Raw genomic sequence first — 18,260 nt, forward strand, 5'->3', positions numbered from 1 at the left:
CACAATTTGTTGGGTCTATTACATATATTGTGAAGCTTGACCTGAATGCTAATGCATTGTGTGACTGTATCACAATTTGTTGGGTCTATTACATATATTGTGAAGCTTGACCTGAATGCTAATGCATTGTGTGACTGTATCACAATTTGTCGGGTCTATTACATATATTGTGAAGCTTGACCTGAATGCTAATGCATTGTGTGACTGTATCACAATTTGTTGGGTCTATTACATATATTGTGAAGCTTGACCTGAATGCTAATGCATTGTGTGACTGCATCACAATTTGTCGGGTCTATTACATATATTGTGAAGCTTGACCTGAATGCTAATGCATTGTGTGACTGTATCACAATTTGTCTGGTCTATTACATATATTGTGAAGCTTGACCTGAATGCTAATGCATTGTGTGACTGTATCACAATTTGTTAGGTCTATTACATATATTGTGAAGCTTGACCTGAATGCTAATGCATTGTGTGACTGTATCACAATTTGTCGGGTCTATTACATATATTGTGAAGCTTGACCTGAATGCTAATGCATTGTGTGACTGTATCACAATTTGTCGGGTCTATTACATATATTGTGAAGCTTGACCTGAATGCTAATGCATTGTGTGACTGTATCACAATTTGTTGGGTCTATTACATATATTGTGAAGCTTGACCTGAATGCTAATGCATTGTGTGACTGTATCACAATTTGTTGGGTCTATTACATATATTGTGAAGCTTGACCTGAATGCTAATGCATTGTGTGACTGTATCACAATTTGTCGGGTCTATTACATATATTGTGAAGCTTGACCTGAATGCTAATGCATTGTGTGACTGTATCACAATTTGTCGGGTCTATTACATATATTGTGAAGCTTGACCTGAATGCTAATGCATTGTGTGACTGTATCACAATTTGTTGGGTCTATTACATATATTGTGAAGCTTGACCTGAATGCTAATGCATTGTGTGACTGTATCACAATTTGTCGGGTCTATTACATATATTGTGAAGCTTGACCTGAATGCTAATGCATTGTGTGACTGTATCACAATTTGTTGGGTCTATTACATATATTGTGAAGCTTGACCTGAATGCTAATGCACTGTGTGACTGTATCACAATTTGTCGGGTCTATTACATATATTGTGAAGCTTGACCTGAATGCTAATGCATTGTGTGACTGTATCACAATTTGTCGGGTCTATTACATATATTGTGAAGCTTGACCTGAATGCTAATGCATTGTGTGACTGTATCACAATTTGTTGGGTCTATTACATATATTGTGAAGGGATGCGCCTTTGATAGGTGATTGTCAACATGTCCGAACAGCTGTTTGACCTCTCAGAGTCGAGAAATCGTCAACAATGTCTTAACTTTCTTAAAACAATTAGCTACAGATGGCTTAATGTTTCCTATTCAGGCATTTAGGCAGCGAGCAGCAGCAGTGAATCTGATTCTGAATGTAACTGACTTTGTAAGTTAGTAAACCAAACTAGATGGATTATGACTGTAAACAAAATACAATTAAAATGTGAAATGATCGTCGTTTTAGAAGAGTTGTTTCAAGGGACAAGTTCTGTAACGAATCCATGTATGCATGTTTCGCACAAACACAACAATAACAACATACCCAGCTCCCCTATTTAATGAAGTTAACTCGACCAGACGTTTGTGCCATTTGACCTCCTGGGTCATGCATATGTAGAATAGCTCAGGTCAAGCTGAACAAGCTGTAAGAGTGTGTGACCTGGGCTGCATCTGAGAAGTATTTCAGTTGTATAACACCTTCTTGGTTTGATGTGATGCCAGTCTAAGACTCATTATCTTGATGAGCTTAGAGACATAACAAGGACCGTTCTGGGATTCAAAGAACAATGAATGATTTCTGAAGGACGGAACTCCTTTATGGTGACATGAGTAAACAAGTCATTTACACACGGTGAAGCAGTTATAAAATACCTACCTCTTCTATCAGCTTGGCTCTGTTCTGTATAAGAGTGTCACCTACAACAAATAGCAATAATGTTCAGTCTTACAACACATTGGCAGATCGATTGGGAGGGTGCAAGTGTGCACATCCTCTCCTTACTCCTGAAAGTTTGTTAAAAGACCATTGAAACACTTGTGAAAACAGGTGAAAATAAACTGTTCACCCGCACATTCTAAAAAACTTGTATCTGCCCCTGCAACATGTCATTTTTCTTTCATTCCACTCATAAACAAGTACATGAATTTGTTTCTTAAAAACTCTTTACTGTTTCCTGTGGCATTCATCAATGTTTCGGCAACAAAAGAGAAGCCTGTACATGGCTAAGTCTGGACCAGACAATCCAGTGACTCATAACAATGATCCATGCATTTGGGGCATCATGGCATGGTATCGGCCAAGTCACTGAGCCTGGCCTCTCAGGGTCAAGAGAAGTTCAGGTGGTGAGCCAATTCTAAAATAGGGCTCTGTTCCATTAATCAATTGTGGTGTTATGACATTTGTCTATTTAAATGTATTTTGAAATAGATGCAGGGCTTGGAAATCTTCCATTTAGGTGTAACCACAGATATGGTATTACAAAACTTGATCATGGCAATGTGGGATTTGAACCCATAATCATAGATTTTGTTACCAAGTGATAGAACTCTGAAACCAATTGCATCACCTGAGATGACAGGGACACTGTGACTGGGACACTGTGTCTTTACTTGTTATAAGAACAGACTTGTGTGTTTAAAGTGGCGACACTGTGTTACATTATAAGTTGTTCACTGGGTACGAGAGGACCGGTAAACAATGTATTTATCTCACAGAACTCCTCAATGTTAATTCTGAATTGTTTGAATCACAGGTACAAATGTTACAGTAAACAGAATAGAGTTTGTAGGTGAAAAAAAAACAGATTTAGAGTTATCTCCCTTCCATTGATTCCGTAAAACATAGGTAATTACTGTACATCACACGTGATTCAATGTTATTAGAGATAAAGAATTACTACCACGAAGTACCAAATGACTTTATCATTCCCACCTGGGTACACAGAAATGTTCCTTGCTTGTAAGTGGAGTTCATAGAAAATAATAGAAGAGCATTCAGCCAATCAGAAAACAACACTTACATGTGAGGTAAGATAAAGTTCATTATGTGCTGGTGTCACAACCACTCTCCAGGGTATTAATCCCTTTAGAATTCCCTGATAAACGAGGATGATCCTTCAGAACTTACTGATCAATGTCTTCATGAGGGAGGTTGTACCAGGGTAGACCATCCTGCGCCCAAAAGTGTGAATGGCAATGTAACTGAAACCAGAAACAGAGCATACACTTAAAAACATTTAAACCATCGGGCACTAGTGTAACGCAATGAATGATCTAGGAAAGACTGTTTGTGTTACTGTGATGACCAATAAGTAAGGTGCAAGTTATTGACCGACTTGACATGAATGTTTCATCAGGGTATGAAATAAGCCCCAAACCCAGCAAGACATTGGGGATGGTAACTTCAAAATGGATTCAACCACGCCAGACACCAAGAGTTCACTCAGATGTATGGAGCAAAATTTGCACCAGATTGTCTGGTTGAAAATTTAGATGGTCTGTCAGAAATCTAACCTGTCTCAGGTCATTGGACGAGCCTTATTTCATACACTGGTTTCATCAACAAATACAGTGCTACACAACAGAGCCCCTCCTAAATTGACAAAAAACTATGTCGGCCACGGATGTACCAACCTGAGTATGCTGCATGGCAGTGTGGAGATGGCACTGGCGGGCTGGACGCGAGATGACCGTGGAATCTGAACCTTGGCCTTCTTCACATCTCTGTGAATACGCAAGTAAACAGATGTTGCTTTAGCACAACACGGTCAGTTGGGTATATGTTATAGTCTGGAACTCACAGGGGCCTAGTTTTTCCCTAATGAGGCTTTCCCATCTTAACAAGGTACCCATTCACAGCTGGGTAGACTGGGACACATCGTCACAGTACTTTGTCCAAGTTTACTGCACATCGCTGTTCTTGCAACTCAGTGTTTTTACATATCCCATATTATACGAGCTTCAAGTCTCACAACAATTCAACAGACAACAATTTGAGTGATTTCATATCCTTTAAGCAAAACGTCATAATCACTTTATATAATCTACTGGCATTACTTAAACCAAAGCGTACAGAAATATTCTGTCATGAAAATCCATCTATGCGCATTTTCAATTATAATTTTGCGATGCTGAATTTTCAAAACTTTATAAATAATTTGGCCTTACAAATATACAAAAGCACCTGTGTATGTAGCAGTTAAGAATGTCCCCACTTCTCCCACTGAAAGGATGGGATGACTGTTACCTCTATACAATGTCCAAAAGGTCAAGCAAGGGCCATAACTGTATTCTTTCACGACATTTTCAACTCGGGTCTTTGAACTCAAAACAAGTTGGGTGATGCTGAATTACTACACATTTGTTAAAAGACTGGCATTCATTTTTAAGAGAAACTTACCCTTGATTGACATCAGCCCAGCGGAAATCAACTGGCCACGCCCAGAACTCATAGTCATAACGCCACAATGCTCGCTGAGAAATACAAAACAGCAGCCATATTCAAACAATACTGTAGAGCAATATATCACTATGAGGTATATTCAAATAAAGCTTTTAATGGTGAAGACTGTTCAATAGCTTCTGCAGAGGAGAGTAAACAGACCTTTAGAAATCAGGCAGCAGTGAACAGATGATCTTGAATGACATTTACTAAATGAATTTCCACGTAGAAATCAAAATCTCAATACTACCATTGTAATAGTGGCATGGTGATTCTCAATACAAAAGTCTACTTTCAAAGGCTAACTAACTGTCAAATTATGTTTATGTCACACTAGTTTCATTTGGAACAAAATGGCGGGAAGTTGGCAGACGACACTTTAGTTCCTCAGTTGCAAGAGCATTGAAAGCAATAATTGGGAGGGTCTAAACATGTGTTGAATTGAATTTTCACTAAGCAATTACTTTTTCAATCCGCAGAATTGTTCATTTCTGTATGAGAGCAATGGACTCACATGCAAAATGCAAAATGAGAAAGTAATGCATGGCTTTCATACAGTGAACATGCAAAAAGAAATTGCCTCTCCTCTCCTTTTCTTAAGGATTCAATTAGTCAAGGATCCACAATGTTGTATGCTTCTTTATCTTATTTTAGATAACTCACCCTGTTGGCCTCTGTGAGGGATCTCTCACACGTCATCAACGTTGAAATGAAGGTCACATAGTCTGGGTTAGAAAAACGCCCAATACCTGGACAGAGAATCACAGAATTGTAGCACCTTTTAAATACAACAACCTTTCAAAAGGTTCTCAAAATCACTTCTTAAAGATCAAACTCAAATAATCAAGTCTGCACCGTACAATCCAGTGATCAACACCTGAGCATCGACCTACGCAACTGGGATAAAATGACATGTGTAAACCAAGTCAGCAAGCCTGAACCCCCAATCCTGCAGCTTCTTACAACAAGCAAGGGTTAATGAAGATTAATTCTATCCCGAATCTTCACAGGTACATTACGCCAATGGATTGCAGCACCTGAGAATATTGTGTCATCCATACTCCTGGATGACGACTGAATGACAACATATACCTCTGGTAAAGAAGGACACAGCATAGATGATCCCGATAGAGATGAGGAACTTGGCGATGGCTGTCAACCCCTCTGTGCTGAAGTACCCTGAAAAATGTGGAAAACAAGAAGACAAAGTCATCAATATCCCCTGCTAAGACAAAATATCCTTCATGAATATGTCTACAAGTTATGATTATGACAAATGTTTTGAGTGTATATAGAAAAGTGGAAGGAAAGTAATGAAAGGTTTTCAAATTTTTTAAATTTCCCAAATTACCAAAAGGCACTAGTACACCACCAGATCTATGTGCCTAGTTGGTGGAGAAATAGTTAACAGTTTTAGAGTGCTGTTCCAGAAAAGAGCTCTACCACCAATTTTAGTCAAAGTCATACCTGTTGCCTTGGAAATGCTCAGGGGGTTTATTCAGAATTCCAAAACTAACAAAAAGCACCAGTACACCACCAGACCTATCTATGTGTCAAGTTTGGTGAAGAAATAGTGAACAACTGAGTTCTGCTTTGGAAAAGGGCACTATCATCAATTGCAGACAAAGTCAAAATTGTTGCCATGGAAAGGCCAAAAATATCTTATTCAGAAATCAAAGTCTACCAAAAGGTACCAGTGCACCACCACACCAAACTATGTGTCAAGATATGGTGAAGAACTAAGGAATGGTTTTACAGTTCCGGATGCACTGACGGACAGACAGATGTTGTGCATATTAATACTCCCCGCAAAACACGTTGCAGGGAATAACAATCAATGAGAAATATTGTTTTATGTCAAACAACAGGTGCGGGTACCCTGAACAACATGGCCCACAACCATTGTGTAAATGTTGTTTTATGTCAAACAACACCTACAACTACAAGTTCCCTGAAAAACATGGACAACAATCAATGAGTAAATGCTGTTTTATAACAAACTACTGCTTCTTTGATTGAAGGTGTTCAGTTTTAAGCCATATAAGGCAATGGTCTGTAAACAACAGAGTCTGGACCAGACAATCCAGTGATCCACAACACAAGCATCAGTCTATGCTACTGGGATACATTGACACGTGTCAACCAAGTCAGTTATGTTGATACAATGTGAGCTGGTTGGTGCTAAGGGAGGCAACTCTACACAACCAACATACGCTGACTACAGTGTGACCCACCTCTTCTGTATAGTACAGTCAGCAGCACTGGGGACGTCCAGTAGGAGAGGGACCAGCAGAAGTGGATCTGAAACAGCAGAGGTCTTGCTGCACATTCTTACGAGTATTTAAAGGTCACATGCAATGTAAAACACAACTTTGCAGATTCTGATACATTTTCAGAATGCACTTACTGAAAGAAATCTTCAAAAATGCCAATTCAACCTATAAAGTTGAAAAAAAACCAAAAAAACAAATGAGATGAAAAAATGCCCACTAAATTGGAGTTCAAGCAAATTCACTAAATTTCCCCCAGCTCTCGGGGAAAAAGTGGTTTCAACAGCTATGCTGTGCTGTGTTCCTAACACATGTGCAGTGAATAGGATCATGGAGCTTGAAACAGTATGCCTGCTTGGACTATGAGGTCATGAGCAGTAGTCTAATCTTGGTTGTGTACATAAACAAGTAAATAATCCACATGTTACATAAAGTCACATGTTGATTGTGGTAAGCAGACCCTGTTACAGAGATAATGCAATGTCTGGTTTATTGACACCTATATATCTGCCTGTCTGTCTGCTAATGACAATATGCAATTCACAACTTCAATCAGTGACCACATGCAATTTGAAATTAACACCTATCAGGCTAATAAGCCAAAAAAAAAGAGCTGCTATGCATATTGGCAAATGGCCAATGCCAAATGAAAAGGCTTCATTTTACTTGATTGCACACCCACCGGCTCTGAATGGGTTTGGTGTCGTGGCTGCTTCGTTTAGAGTGAGGTAAACCCAAGTACCTCACTTGATTTACAATTAGACGCTCGTAATTTTGTTTATTTTGTTTTTTCTTAATCAGCAATGCATTTTTTAATCATGAATAAGTGATAACTGTGTTTTAATTATGTTTGATTTTTTGGTTGCATGTGACCTTAAGGGGTGGTGGGGTGGCATGTTGATTGCATTACTCCCTTGCTCTGCTCAGGTGAGTGAGTTTACTTTTACAGAAAGCCTCAGCACTATTCCAGGTATACCACATATATGGGATGGTCAGTAAATTATTGAATTTGGACCAGAGCATTGATCTATGCAACTGGAAAATGATGACATGTGTCAACCAAGTTAGCTTATCTTACCATCCAATCAAATTATTCAGGTCTTATGACAAGTGTGGGTTACTGAAGATCAATTCAAACCCAGATCATCACAGATTTTGAATTCAGAACCAACTTTACTAGTATCCTAGTGTTATGGGTTCTTCAGATTTTTAAGCAAATTTGTTGCTATGTCAAAGATAAAGTTTATTAGCACATAGCCAATTGCAAAACATGCATCTGTACATGAAACACTAGCAATCATCAAAATGTTAATATACAACATCGGCATATCACAACCTGCACTGAATAGCAAGAATAATGACATCTGAAAATGTCTGACACTGTAAAACAGTATCCAATCATATACAAATATGTTAACCACGTCTAACTGATCTTAATGATAAGAACACTGTTGAACCCAAGATCTGGAAGATGATCTATGGAAAAATAAGCCATCAATTAGCTAAAATCAATCACTAATGGGCAGCATGCGAAATCATTTTCTTATCAAACTTTTTCACTACTCCTTTGCCAGGCCTAATATGCATGTAGTCAATCAAAAGCGCATAATTTTAATAAATTTGGAAATCATGTATATATCATGAAGATAATTCAGTGATTGGTTGAAAACACACTGATTTTAACCAGTGTTAAAATTGAGCATGAAAATTAAGGGGTCTTTTTCCAAAGTTCAAACTGACATTCTGAATAAATCTGAACAAAGTCCCTTGTTAAAGTAGCAACCACGTGGCTCAGTGTGGTGTAAGATAAGCCCTCTAAACTCTCAAGTATCAAGTAAAAACAACCTTTAACAAACACTGCTTATGTCAGTTGTGACATATATGCTGTAAATAAACCATAAAAAAAGTAGGTCTTGGAAGGGTATTTAGAAGTGAAATAGATAAGAATGAAGATTTTTATGGATATCAACCTCTTTATTATGAGAACACAACGTTTCGGAGTTAATGCTTACTCCTTCATCAGGTGAATGATGAAGGAGTAAGCATTAACTCCGAAAAGAAGTTGATATCCATAAAAATCTTCATTCCCATAAAAAAATTAGTTTTACTGCATGTCAACACTATGATTTTTTCATCTACATGCTATAAATATACACAATGTGCTGACTGTTAATGAAGAATGATACCCACCACTTTGATAAACTTGTCCCCGCCAGCCTCGATGAAGCCAGGCCGATAAAGGCGCCCAGGCTGAAAGGTAAAAACATCCAAGCACATACAGCAACAGTTTAACAGCATGTCCATTTGCTGAGTCCACATGCAACAGACAAATGTCACAAATCTATGCAAAATATGCATATGCCTTGTTCCAGAAATGTATCCATTGACATCTACGTAAAGGTCCAATATCCCATACATATGATGCCTCTGATGCACATGATACAAGATAAAGAATAATGTCCAGTGTCCCATGTCTTTGTAACAATCTATTTCTATTTTATTCTGTTTTATATAACACTTAGTGTTTCAGGATATTTTTAAGGGTGTTTGTCTCTCAACTTATGTAAGTTTCTGTCAGGTGTTCTAGGAGCAGTGGGGTAGTCTAGTTGTTAAAGCTTTCACTTGTCACGACGAAGACTCAGGTTCGATTACCCATATTGGCTAGCAACCAGTTATCGCTGCAGTTCAGTTATCGCCAACACCTGACTGTAGCGCTTGTGCAGACAACTTTACTTGTACTTCTGTAGTATTTCACACATTGACACATCCCCAAAAACCGATTGGTTAGAATGGCTAAAATTACTGTGAGTATTTTACGTTGTACACATTACAGATATGAATCCCTTGGAAGACGAGACCCAAACACGTCAGGGGTATGTCACGTGATCATTAGTGTGTTGATCTGAAATTTCATAAACGATGAGAACTGAATGAAAATCATCCAGGCTGTGTTGTGAATCTATGACTTGGCAACTCAGTCCATAAAAAGTGCAGATTTTCATTTGTCTGAACATACCCATAATGCCAACATTCAATCACTTTTAATTGACCCACATTTCCATCTCTGTTTTATGGACTAGACAGATACCATGCAGATGATACTGACAAAATATAACTGTCAATTTTCACCTTTTCTTTTTGTTTTTCCCCGAGAAAACAAACATTGTGAAAATTGCAAATTACTACTCGACATGTCAGCTTTCATATGTTCAACCCAGTGGTGACATCTACATATTCCCATCAGTTTATATCAGCATCCATCAACTTTCACAGTGAGAGCGAGTTCTATTCTTTTTAATTTCTTTTTTAAAAAAAAATTTCAATTATGAAATTTCTTCAATATGTCAAGGTTTGAAACAATAGTTTTATATCCAAGTTTATGTCAAATTAGGTGAATAACAAAAAACATTCAGAAATGCCGATAATTGGTTTTGTTAGTTGTTGGGAAAGCACAATATACACTCCCTGTTGACCATGTTTCAGAGAAACACGACCAGCAACTGTAAACAAGCAGAAAACATCGGTGAATAGCTGATCTATCATCAAGACAAGAAATAATGGAGCAAATCGTTAAAAACCGCCTAAAACCGGCAATAGGTATAATCATGATAATGTGTGAAGCCCATTTCTGGTGTCCCTAACCATATATTGCTAGAATATTGCTAAAAGCGGCATAAAAATCATACTTACTCACTGATACTCACACACTACATTCAGTTGACAGTATATGTGTCTTTAAACATCTGTCTTTACTGGATGAGACAACAATGGACAATCAATACACGTATTATTATTATTCATGACTTTTGGCCAAAATATGTTAATTCCAAATATGCACCTAACACCTAGATGTTCCTCTGTAGGTACAACCGATGTAAGGTTTTATTTCATGTAGTTTATTTATATACTTGGGTGTTCCACTTCTTTTGCATCAGATCATGGGTGTAAGCTTTAATGCTAGTTTTGTAGTAAGAATAAGGACTAAGAAATTTTGTCACAGATTTGTTTGATTGTTTTGTATTCCCAGAAATGCCAACATAGCTGGGGAACCTACCGAGGACGATGTCGTATTGGCCAGTAGCAAGATCATTGTACAGTTCAATAATTTCAGTTAAAAGTGTCCGTTTGCAAGAAAGATGTTTAATCACTTGAAGACAAGAAAGAGAGTCTGAATAGATTGTGTATTGTTTATGGTTAAGGTGTCTTTGAAGGAAGCAGGACAATTCCCACCTGAACAATTCCCACTTGTGAGCAAGTGCATGGCAGATCAAGTGTCTATAAAACCAGTTTACTTGAGCTTGGGTGCTATTTTAGTACAATTTACATATTCTGAGAAGATGCCAAAAGAAGACCTATTTATTAAAATAACATTGAGAAATGTGTATTGTGAGCAAGTGCTTGGCAGATCAAGTGTTTACAAAACCAATTTATTTGAGCTTGGGTGATACTGTTTTAAGTATACATATTTTCAGATGAATCTTAGCGTGAATGTTCTTATAAGGTGAGCATACATACTTTGCTAGAAAAACAGTAGCATTCTACAGGTTTTATCCTTTTGTTTTTCAGCAACTAATTTAGTAGTGTTTGTAGTAAATTAGAGAGTTGTACATAAAATGGTCTGCATTCCACATGCACCTCACTTCCACCATGGATAACCAAGTAGAGTATATTATGTTGCAGAGAGGTGTCAAGAAGGTTCATTTCAGGGGGTATTGATACATGAGACACAAAGTTGTGAAGAATGGAGTTGTCACCTACCACTGTGAGCTGAGACAGAATGGACAGTGCAGTGTGTCCATCAAAGTTCTCAACGACCAGTGCGTTGGTGTCCTGCATGAACACACACACACACGCCTGACCAGATCTTATCAGTGTATTGTATTGTGTACACACACACCTAAGTGATAAAAAATAAATAAAATAAATAAATAAAATACACACATCTTCAATTTTTCATGGAATTTACATTTACAATACAGTTATACTTTATCATTTTGTTATTTTAGGTGCAGAAAACCAGGGCGTTCATCAAGGAGAAGGCAGAGACTTCAGAGGAAACTGCACAACAGATCCTGACTGCAGCAGCCATGTCAACATCAGACGGTGCCAGTGCCATGATGTCAGCTGTACCTGAACTGCGTCGGAATGTATGACGTCAGAGACTGTACCTGAATTGTATTATCAGCTCTTCACGATCCACTGCCTGACAGCTGATACTGTTATACCATGTGTGTTTGCGCTTTTGCCAAACAAGCAGGAGGTGACGTACAGGGAAGTGTTTTCCCGAGTGAAGGACCTGAGGGATTGTACTCCTATTTTGTTCTTGCTGGACTATGAGAGAGTCATCTGGAATGCAGCTGTCACAGAGTTTCCGAATGTTGACATCAAGGGATGTTTTAACCATTTGAGCCAGAATGTCTACAGATGGATCTGCATCTGCAAGCAGAGTATTCAACATCAACTGAACTCCAAACTCTGTCAAGAATGATTCCAGCCTTAGCGTTCATCCCAGAAGACGAGGTTGTGGACGCATTTGAGGCGCTGACAGAGCATCTGCCTGAAGGACTACAGCCTGTCATCGACTACTTTGAAGGCATCTACATCGGTTGTCCACAACACTGAGGTCGACGCCCTCCAATGTTCCCCACTGGATCCTGGAACCAATACCAGAGGACATTGGATGGCCTGCCCAGAACTAATAACCATCTGGAGGGGTGGCATCGCCGCCTGTTGACCAACATGTCAGGCTGTCACCCCTCTGGAGGTTCCTGGATGTTCTCAGGCGAGAGCAGGCCCTCAACGACCAGGTCATAACCCAGATGCAATCTGGCTAGAACATTGCCCGATCGAGGAAACGGAATCGCGCCTGCCAGCAGTGTCTGCAGTCAATCACCACAGAGTACCCCAACAGACGGTGTCTAGACTTCTTGTGAAGTGTTGCCCACAATATTACAATGTAGAGAACTTGAGGCCACGCTACCTGCAAACATGGCAATATCATGGCAAACATGGCAAACATAATATCAGTATGTCAAGAAGAAGGCAATAGTTCACGTTTGTTTTATATGGAATATTGTTATATGGTACATATGTTAAAATGAATAACATATGGAACTGAACTATGTTCTTCATGCTACTTTTATTTTGGGGTGGGAATTGTCTGGGTGGGAACTGCCCTAGGTAGGAATTGCCCTAGATGGGAATTGTCCGAGTGGGAATTATCTGGGTGGGAATTGTCCTAGAGCCGTCTTTGAATATATCTAGGAGCTGTTAATATGGCACTTGAATCCACTGTGAAAATAGAGCTGCAATCTAGTAGTCTAGCAGATATTTTTTGGATCCAGTGACCGTGGCACAAGCTACTGCACCACCGGCCTTGGCCCCATCTGTAAATGAGGATTTGTAATTGTTCTATTTGTTTTTTAATTGATTCTATTCTTGCTCATACTGTGTAAGTCATTCATTTCTGACCTTTTAAATGTGGCTAATGTTAGGCCAACTTGTGGCCTAACCAATTGCCAAGGAAAAGAAGAATGAAGACAGGAGGGCAATATACTTTCCAGCTCAATGCTGGCAGAAGAAATAAATGGTTTAATTCTATGCTCTAGAGGTGGAACAAGAGAGGACTTCTTGATGTACTAATCCTCATAAAAGGGATTGAAGACAGAGTTGTAGGCAGGGTCAGATTCATTTGAGTATAATTTAGTAATGTATTGTCAAGACAATTTTGTACGACTTTGTGTAAGAGATGCTTCATCGGCCTCAATGTAGAGACTGTCAATACGGTGAAGACCCAAGACAAAGTCTTAAACCTTGGTGGTGGACAGAATCAAGAAGTTTAAGGATGCTTTTGAAGGTTCCACCATATACGATGGAGCCATAATCAAGTTTTGAATGGACCAGTGATCAATATAGGTGTAAGAGGGTATCATGACCACCTCCCCACTTTCCACAAGTCAAGAGCCTTCAGGCATTTAGTTTGAAGTGACTTAATATGAGGCAGAAACATTAAGAGTGAGTCGGAGATTTCGAACCATCATTACAAATACATAAATCATTATCTGGACAAAATCCTCCAGTAGCCTAAATATAGTGTTTGTAGTGGCACCACCCCAGAGTAAGTTGGGCCCATTTAAATCTCCCATGATAATACATGGTTTCGGTAGTTGGACCATACTTGTTTTGAAAACTGATAAGACTTTGTCTTGCCATCTCTGAATATGATTACAAAATATGACACTGTTGACAATATCCAACAAGTACTTCCAACACCCAGTTCTGAACCCGCATCTTTTCGCTTACTAGCTTGGCCTTCGGCCCTTGGGCATTTACTTTTCTATAATGCCTGCAGGTCATGTCATATCCTACACATAACTGAATGACCACAGATGCACAGGTGCAAGTTTGTACCAGAAAAAATGGATGAATAGAAGGAAGTAACAGTTTGACTGAAAAATAAGTGCTTTGAATATGAACTGAACATTTGCGAAAACAATATGTACATGTTGAACAGATGGAAACCACTCTTCTCAGGCTGTCTTTTGTCATATTACAGTTTGCATAGGGTTTTGAGAATTTTATGCTCTGTTTCTGATGACAACATTGGACAGTTTAATATCATTGTTTGTTTGATGTTTAGCACCACACTCAGAAATATTTCAGCTATATGGTAGCAGTCTGTAAATAATCAAGTTTGGTAGACTCAATCCAGTGATCAACATCATCTACACTGATCTATCCAGTTGGGATACAATGACCTACCGATTACTGTTAGTTATGTCTTATGACAAGCATGGGTTGCTAAAAACAGTCTCTCTCTCTCACACACACACACATGTGCACACACACACACACAGAGAGACAGAGGGAGCACATTTAGAATAAACACTTCTTTTGCTGACAGTCTCTGTCATAGGTCACAAGACTTTAGGACAAGCAATCAGTTCACTGTCAGTTCACTGCCAGGAAAGTGTCACAACTTACGTCACACGTAAAATTTGTGGTCCTGTATTCTAAACATGCTAAAGGTAGGCCCAACAGAAAGTTGCACTGTTATTTCCATTTGATAATTTATAAGTATAATATAACAAGTAGTTCTATGGTTAGAATCAAATAAATATCCAGTCTTAAGGAATGTTTATGGTATACATACATACATACATACATACATACATACATACATACATACATACATACATACATACATACATACATACATACATACATACATAGTGAATCAATACTGGATTCATGTTGAGTAGAGTCAAGACTGCAGATCCATCAATATAAATTAATATGATCATGATGACTGAATGGAACATGCAGGTGTATGCAAATACAGAATGTGTTCACCACCTTATTTTCCCTTTTCTCTATTTCTCTTTCTTTCTTTTTCAGCCTTGTTGGTGAACATATACAAATATTCTATGTCCGTCAGAGGCATTATGAAAGTAAACGATTGAGTATTTGACATAAATTAAATCAGCAGCTGCTTTAACGGTCTCATAATAATCATATCACAATATTATGTAAGTTTCCATGGCTAAGCGAATAACCTTATCCAAGACTCGATAATTACACGTCTCTCTTATCGTATACACATTCGAACGAGACTGCATCGGTTGACAGCAATACGAAGTAAACATAAACATAATGAAACATGATAGTTGATCGTTGATCTTGTTGTCATAAAAAATGAAACAGCCAAAAAACGCGTTGTCAAAACAAACCAGTTATACATAACCTAAAGCAAACTCGTAGTGCACGAAAACTGAGGCAAAGGAATCGCGACGAGGAAACGTCTTGGCTTCTAACTTTCGGCAAAAGTAATAGGCTATTTTTTCAAGAAACAAAATACAAATGCAAAAAAATGAGTCTGCTTGTCAAATCACACAGTATTACCTCTCCTACGCTCGCCTGGTGAACACGGTACAGTCTCGGTCCAAAGATGCATTTCACTAGGGTCGCCATCTTGACTAGTGTAAAAGTATGCACTAAAACGAATTACGATTACGGACTAAACGAAAATAACAAATGAATTTTGATTGCGTAAAATGATCACGGATTGTTATGGCACCCTGTTTCTCAACAAATTAATTTGCACTCAATAACATAAGCCTAATAATATATAACATATAGTAACAAGAGTAGTCTGGACCACACAGCCCAGTGATGGATCTGAATCTGATTCATTATTCGTGTAGGGGAAGGACTAATCTGTCGTACAGACCCTGAAGTATATATATCCAAGAAAGCCCACGCAAGTCTAGAAAATGTGGCAAGTCTAGCTTTCCCTAGCTTCAGGGTCTGTACCAATCTGCTGAATCCATAGCCAGTATATGGCTAGTAATTATCAGTTGATCTCTAGACTGTCACTGGTGTTTAGTATAAATTCATGGGTAGGCTCCCCTACAGCTCCCCCATGGCCCCACACTTGGTTAAGACCTCCTGCCCTGTCCTCTCACCAGGAGGCAACATGTATCAGGTTTTATCCAAGATTCCCGATCTTCCTTCCTGGAATACTGACTTCCTGAGCGAGTCCCTCGACTCACAATGTCTTCGACAGACTAACAACTACTACCTGAAATGAACATATTTCACTGGGAACAGGTCATTGTAAAAGAAATAAGAATAACATGATAAAATGTAGACTGAGACTTTCTTCACTTTCAGAAGCTAAGGGAATCTAGACTTGCCTTACTCTCTAGACTTGCATGGGCTTTCTTGGATATATTTGCTTCAGGATCTGTACAACATCGCATATCATTGATCAGTTGTTTTGTGACTTCAGTTCCACAGGACTGGTACAAATAGATGACAGTCTTTTCAAAGGGTTTTACAAGACGGCACAAAGTATTGTCCATATGAGTGACGTCATGTGAACATTTTCTACACACTGTGTGTGTTGAACATTTCCTGTTAACTGTTACTTGTAAAACATTTCAATCAAAGATATGGCTCTGTCTTACTACTTCCAATAAACAGTTTTCTCCTATTCCAGGTGGTTTCAATCAAACTGCCGTATATAATGCAGACATAGTATTTTGATTTGACAGAAAAATTATATTTGATATCTTTGTTGGAGTTTTGGATACATCCAGTTTTCCAGCCATTGCGTTAGTCTCAAGAGATGTTACCCCTAAGCTATGTGGTTGCGACACTTGATACTTCCCCTGAGCTGCCCACACCACACTGAGAGGGAGTAGGGGTCGTACTGGGTAGGGTGATGTTGGGGGCAATAAAAAGTCCTGTCACATACACCTTCAGTGGCGTGTCAGTAATGGGTGATAAGAATCTTTGCATGTGTTGAGAAATTCCAAGAAATTATTGCTCTGCAGATTTGTTTAGTCTCTGAAAATGAAGAAAGTCTCAGGGCTCCATTTCATTATATTATTTTTTTTCGCTATGAACGTTTTTTCAGTGAAATATGTTCATTTCAGAGACTAGCTGTTAGTCCAGGGAAGGACGAAAGGGCCGGAAAGTTTTAATTAAGTCAAAGGGGCTGGAAAACGATGGAATGGAAAACTTCTGATGGAAAACGTCAGAAGGGCCGAGGTGAAAGTCAAACAGGCCGTGACAAAAAGTCAAAAGGGCCTTGTTTCTATATGGGCCGAACAGAAAAAAAATCTAGAAAGGTTTTCCATTATTTATTGACACATATAACCCTGAAACATAATATCATTACAACGTTAATAGTATTGTAATGCTAATAGCCAAGTGCGCAGCAAAGTCTTCGCCTATAACAATGATTAATTAAGAACCAATTCGATCTCCAAATAACAAATCAGGAAGTTCAGCTAACAATTTGAATACTTCTAATTAGGAATCAATGGGACGTACCACTCATCTGAGCTCTTACCTGGACTGAAACAAGTTTGCCTACCTCTGCTGTATGGCTGTGGTTATGTTTAGGCTTGGGTTAAAAACTTTCAACAACAAGAACAACACCCCATGTTTTAATCACGTTTGGATTAAAAACTTACAACAAAAAATAAGACCCCCAAACCTCCTATGTCTTAATCAAATTTGAATTAAAAATTTACACCAACAAAAACAACATGAGAAAAGCCAGATTTATGGATGTCAACTTCTTTATTGTGGATAACACCACGTTTTGGGGCGTATGCTTGCTCCTTCATCAGGTGAAAAGTGCTACAAACAGATTCACGGACTCTCCATGCGTTCCCCTCTGCCTCCCCTCATCACAGAGATCTTCATGATATCCTTTGAAGAATGAGTTATCTCAACTGCCCCATCCCAGCCTCATCACCATTGCTCGCCATAACGACCCCAACCACCTGCTACAACATGTCAACGCTCAGCATCCTAGAATCAAGTTCACCATGAAAACAGAGACCGACCACCAATTTCCCTTCTTAGATGCCTCCCTACAATCAATTCACAGACCGTGAATTCAAGACCCGCGTTTACTGCTAGAACATGTCCTCAAGAACAA

General features: G+C 38.7%; 1 protein-coding gene across 1 annotated transcript in view; it reads right to left on the minus strand.

Moving 5' to 3' along the window:
* LOC137273362 (phosphatidylserine lipase ABHD16A-like) overlaps nucleotides 1-15,794 on the minus strand; it is a 31,657-nt gene extending 15,863 nt beyond the window's left edge. The window contains exons 1-9 of the mRNA XM_067805976.1: nucleotides 15,707-15,794; nucleotides 8,996-9,055; nucleotides 6,770-6,836; nucleotides 5,628-5,714; nucleotides 5,199-5,284; nucleotides 4,494-4,567; nucleotides 3,728-3,817; nucleotides 3,222-3,295; nucleotides 1,971-2,011 (exon numbers count right to left, since the gene is read on the minus strand). Of these exons, the coding sequence (XP_067662077.1) occupies nucleotides 1,971-2,011; nucleotides 3,222-3,295; nucleotides 3,728-3,817; nucleotides 4,494-4,567; nucleotides 5,199-5,284; nucleotides 5,628-5,714; nucleotides 6,770-6,836; nucleotides 8,996-9,055; nucleotides 15,707-15,775 (648 nt within the window). The 5' untranslated portion in view covers nucleotides 15,776-15,794. The remainder of the gene's footprint in view (nucleotides 1-1,970; nucleotides 2,012-3,221; nucleotides 3,296-3,727; nucleotides 3,818-4,493; nucleotides 4,568-5,198; nucleotides 5,285-5,627; nucleotides 5,715-6,769; nucleotides 6,837-8,995; nucleotides 9,056-15,706) is intronic.
* Between the last annotated feature and the right edge of the window lie 2,466 nt (nucleotides 15,795-18,260).

Source organism: Haliotis asinina, chromosome 2 (assembly GCF_037392515.1).
Source record: "Haliotis asinina isolate JCU_RB_2024 chromosome 2, JCU_Hal_asi_v2, whole genome shotgun sequence".
Lineage (NCBI taxonomy): Eukaryota > Metazoa > Mollusca > Gastropoda > Lepetellida > Haliotidae > Haliotis > Haliotis asinina.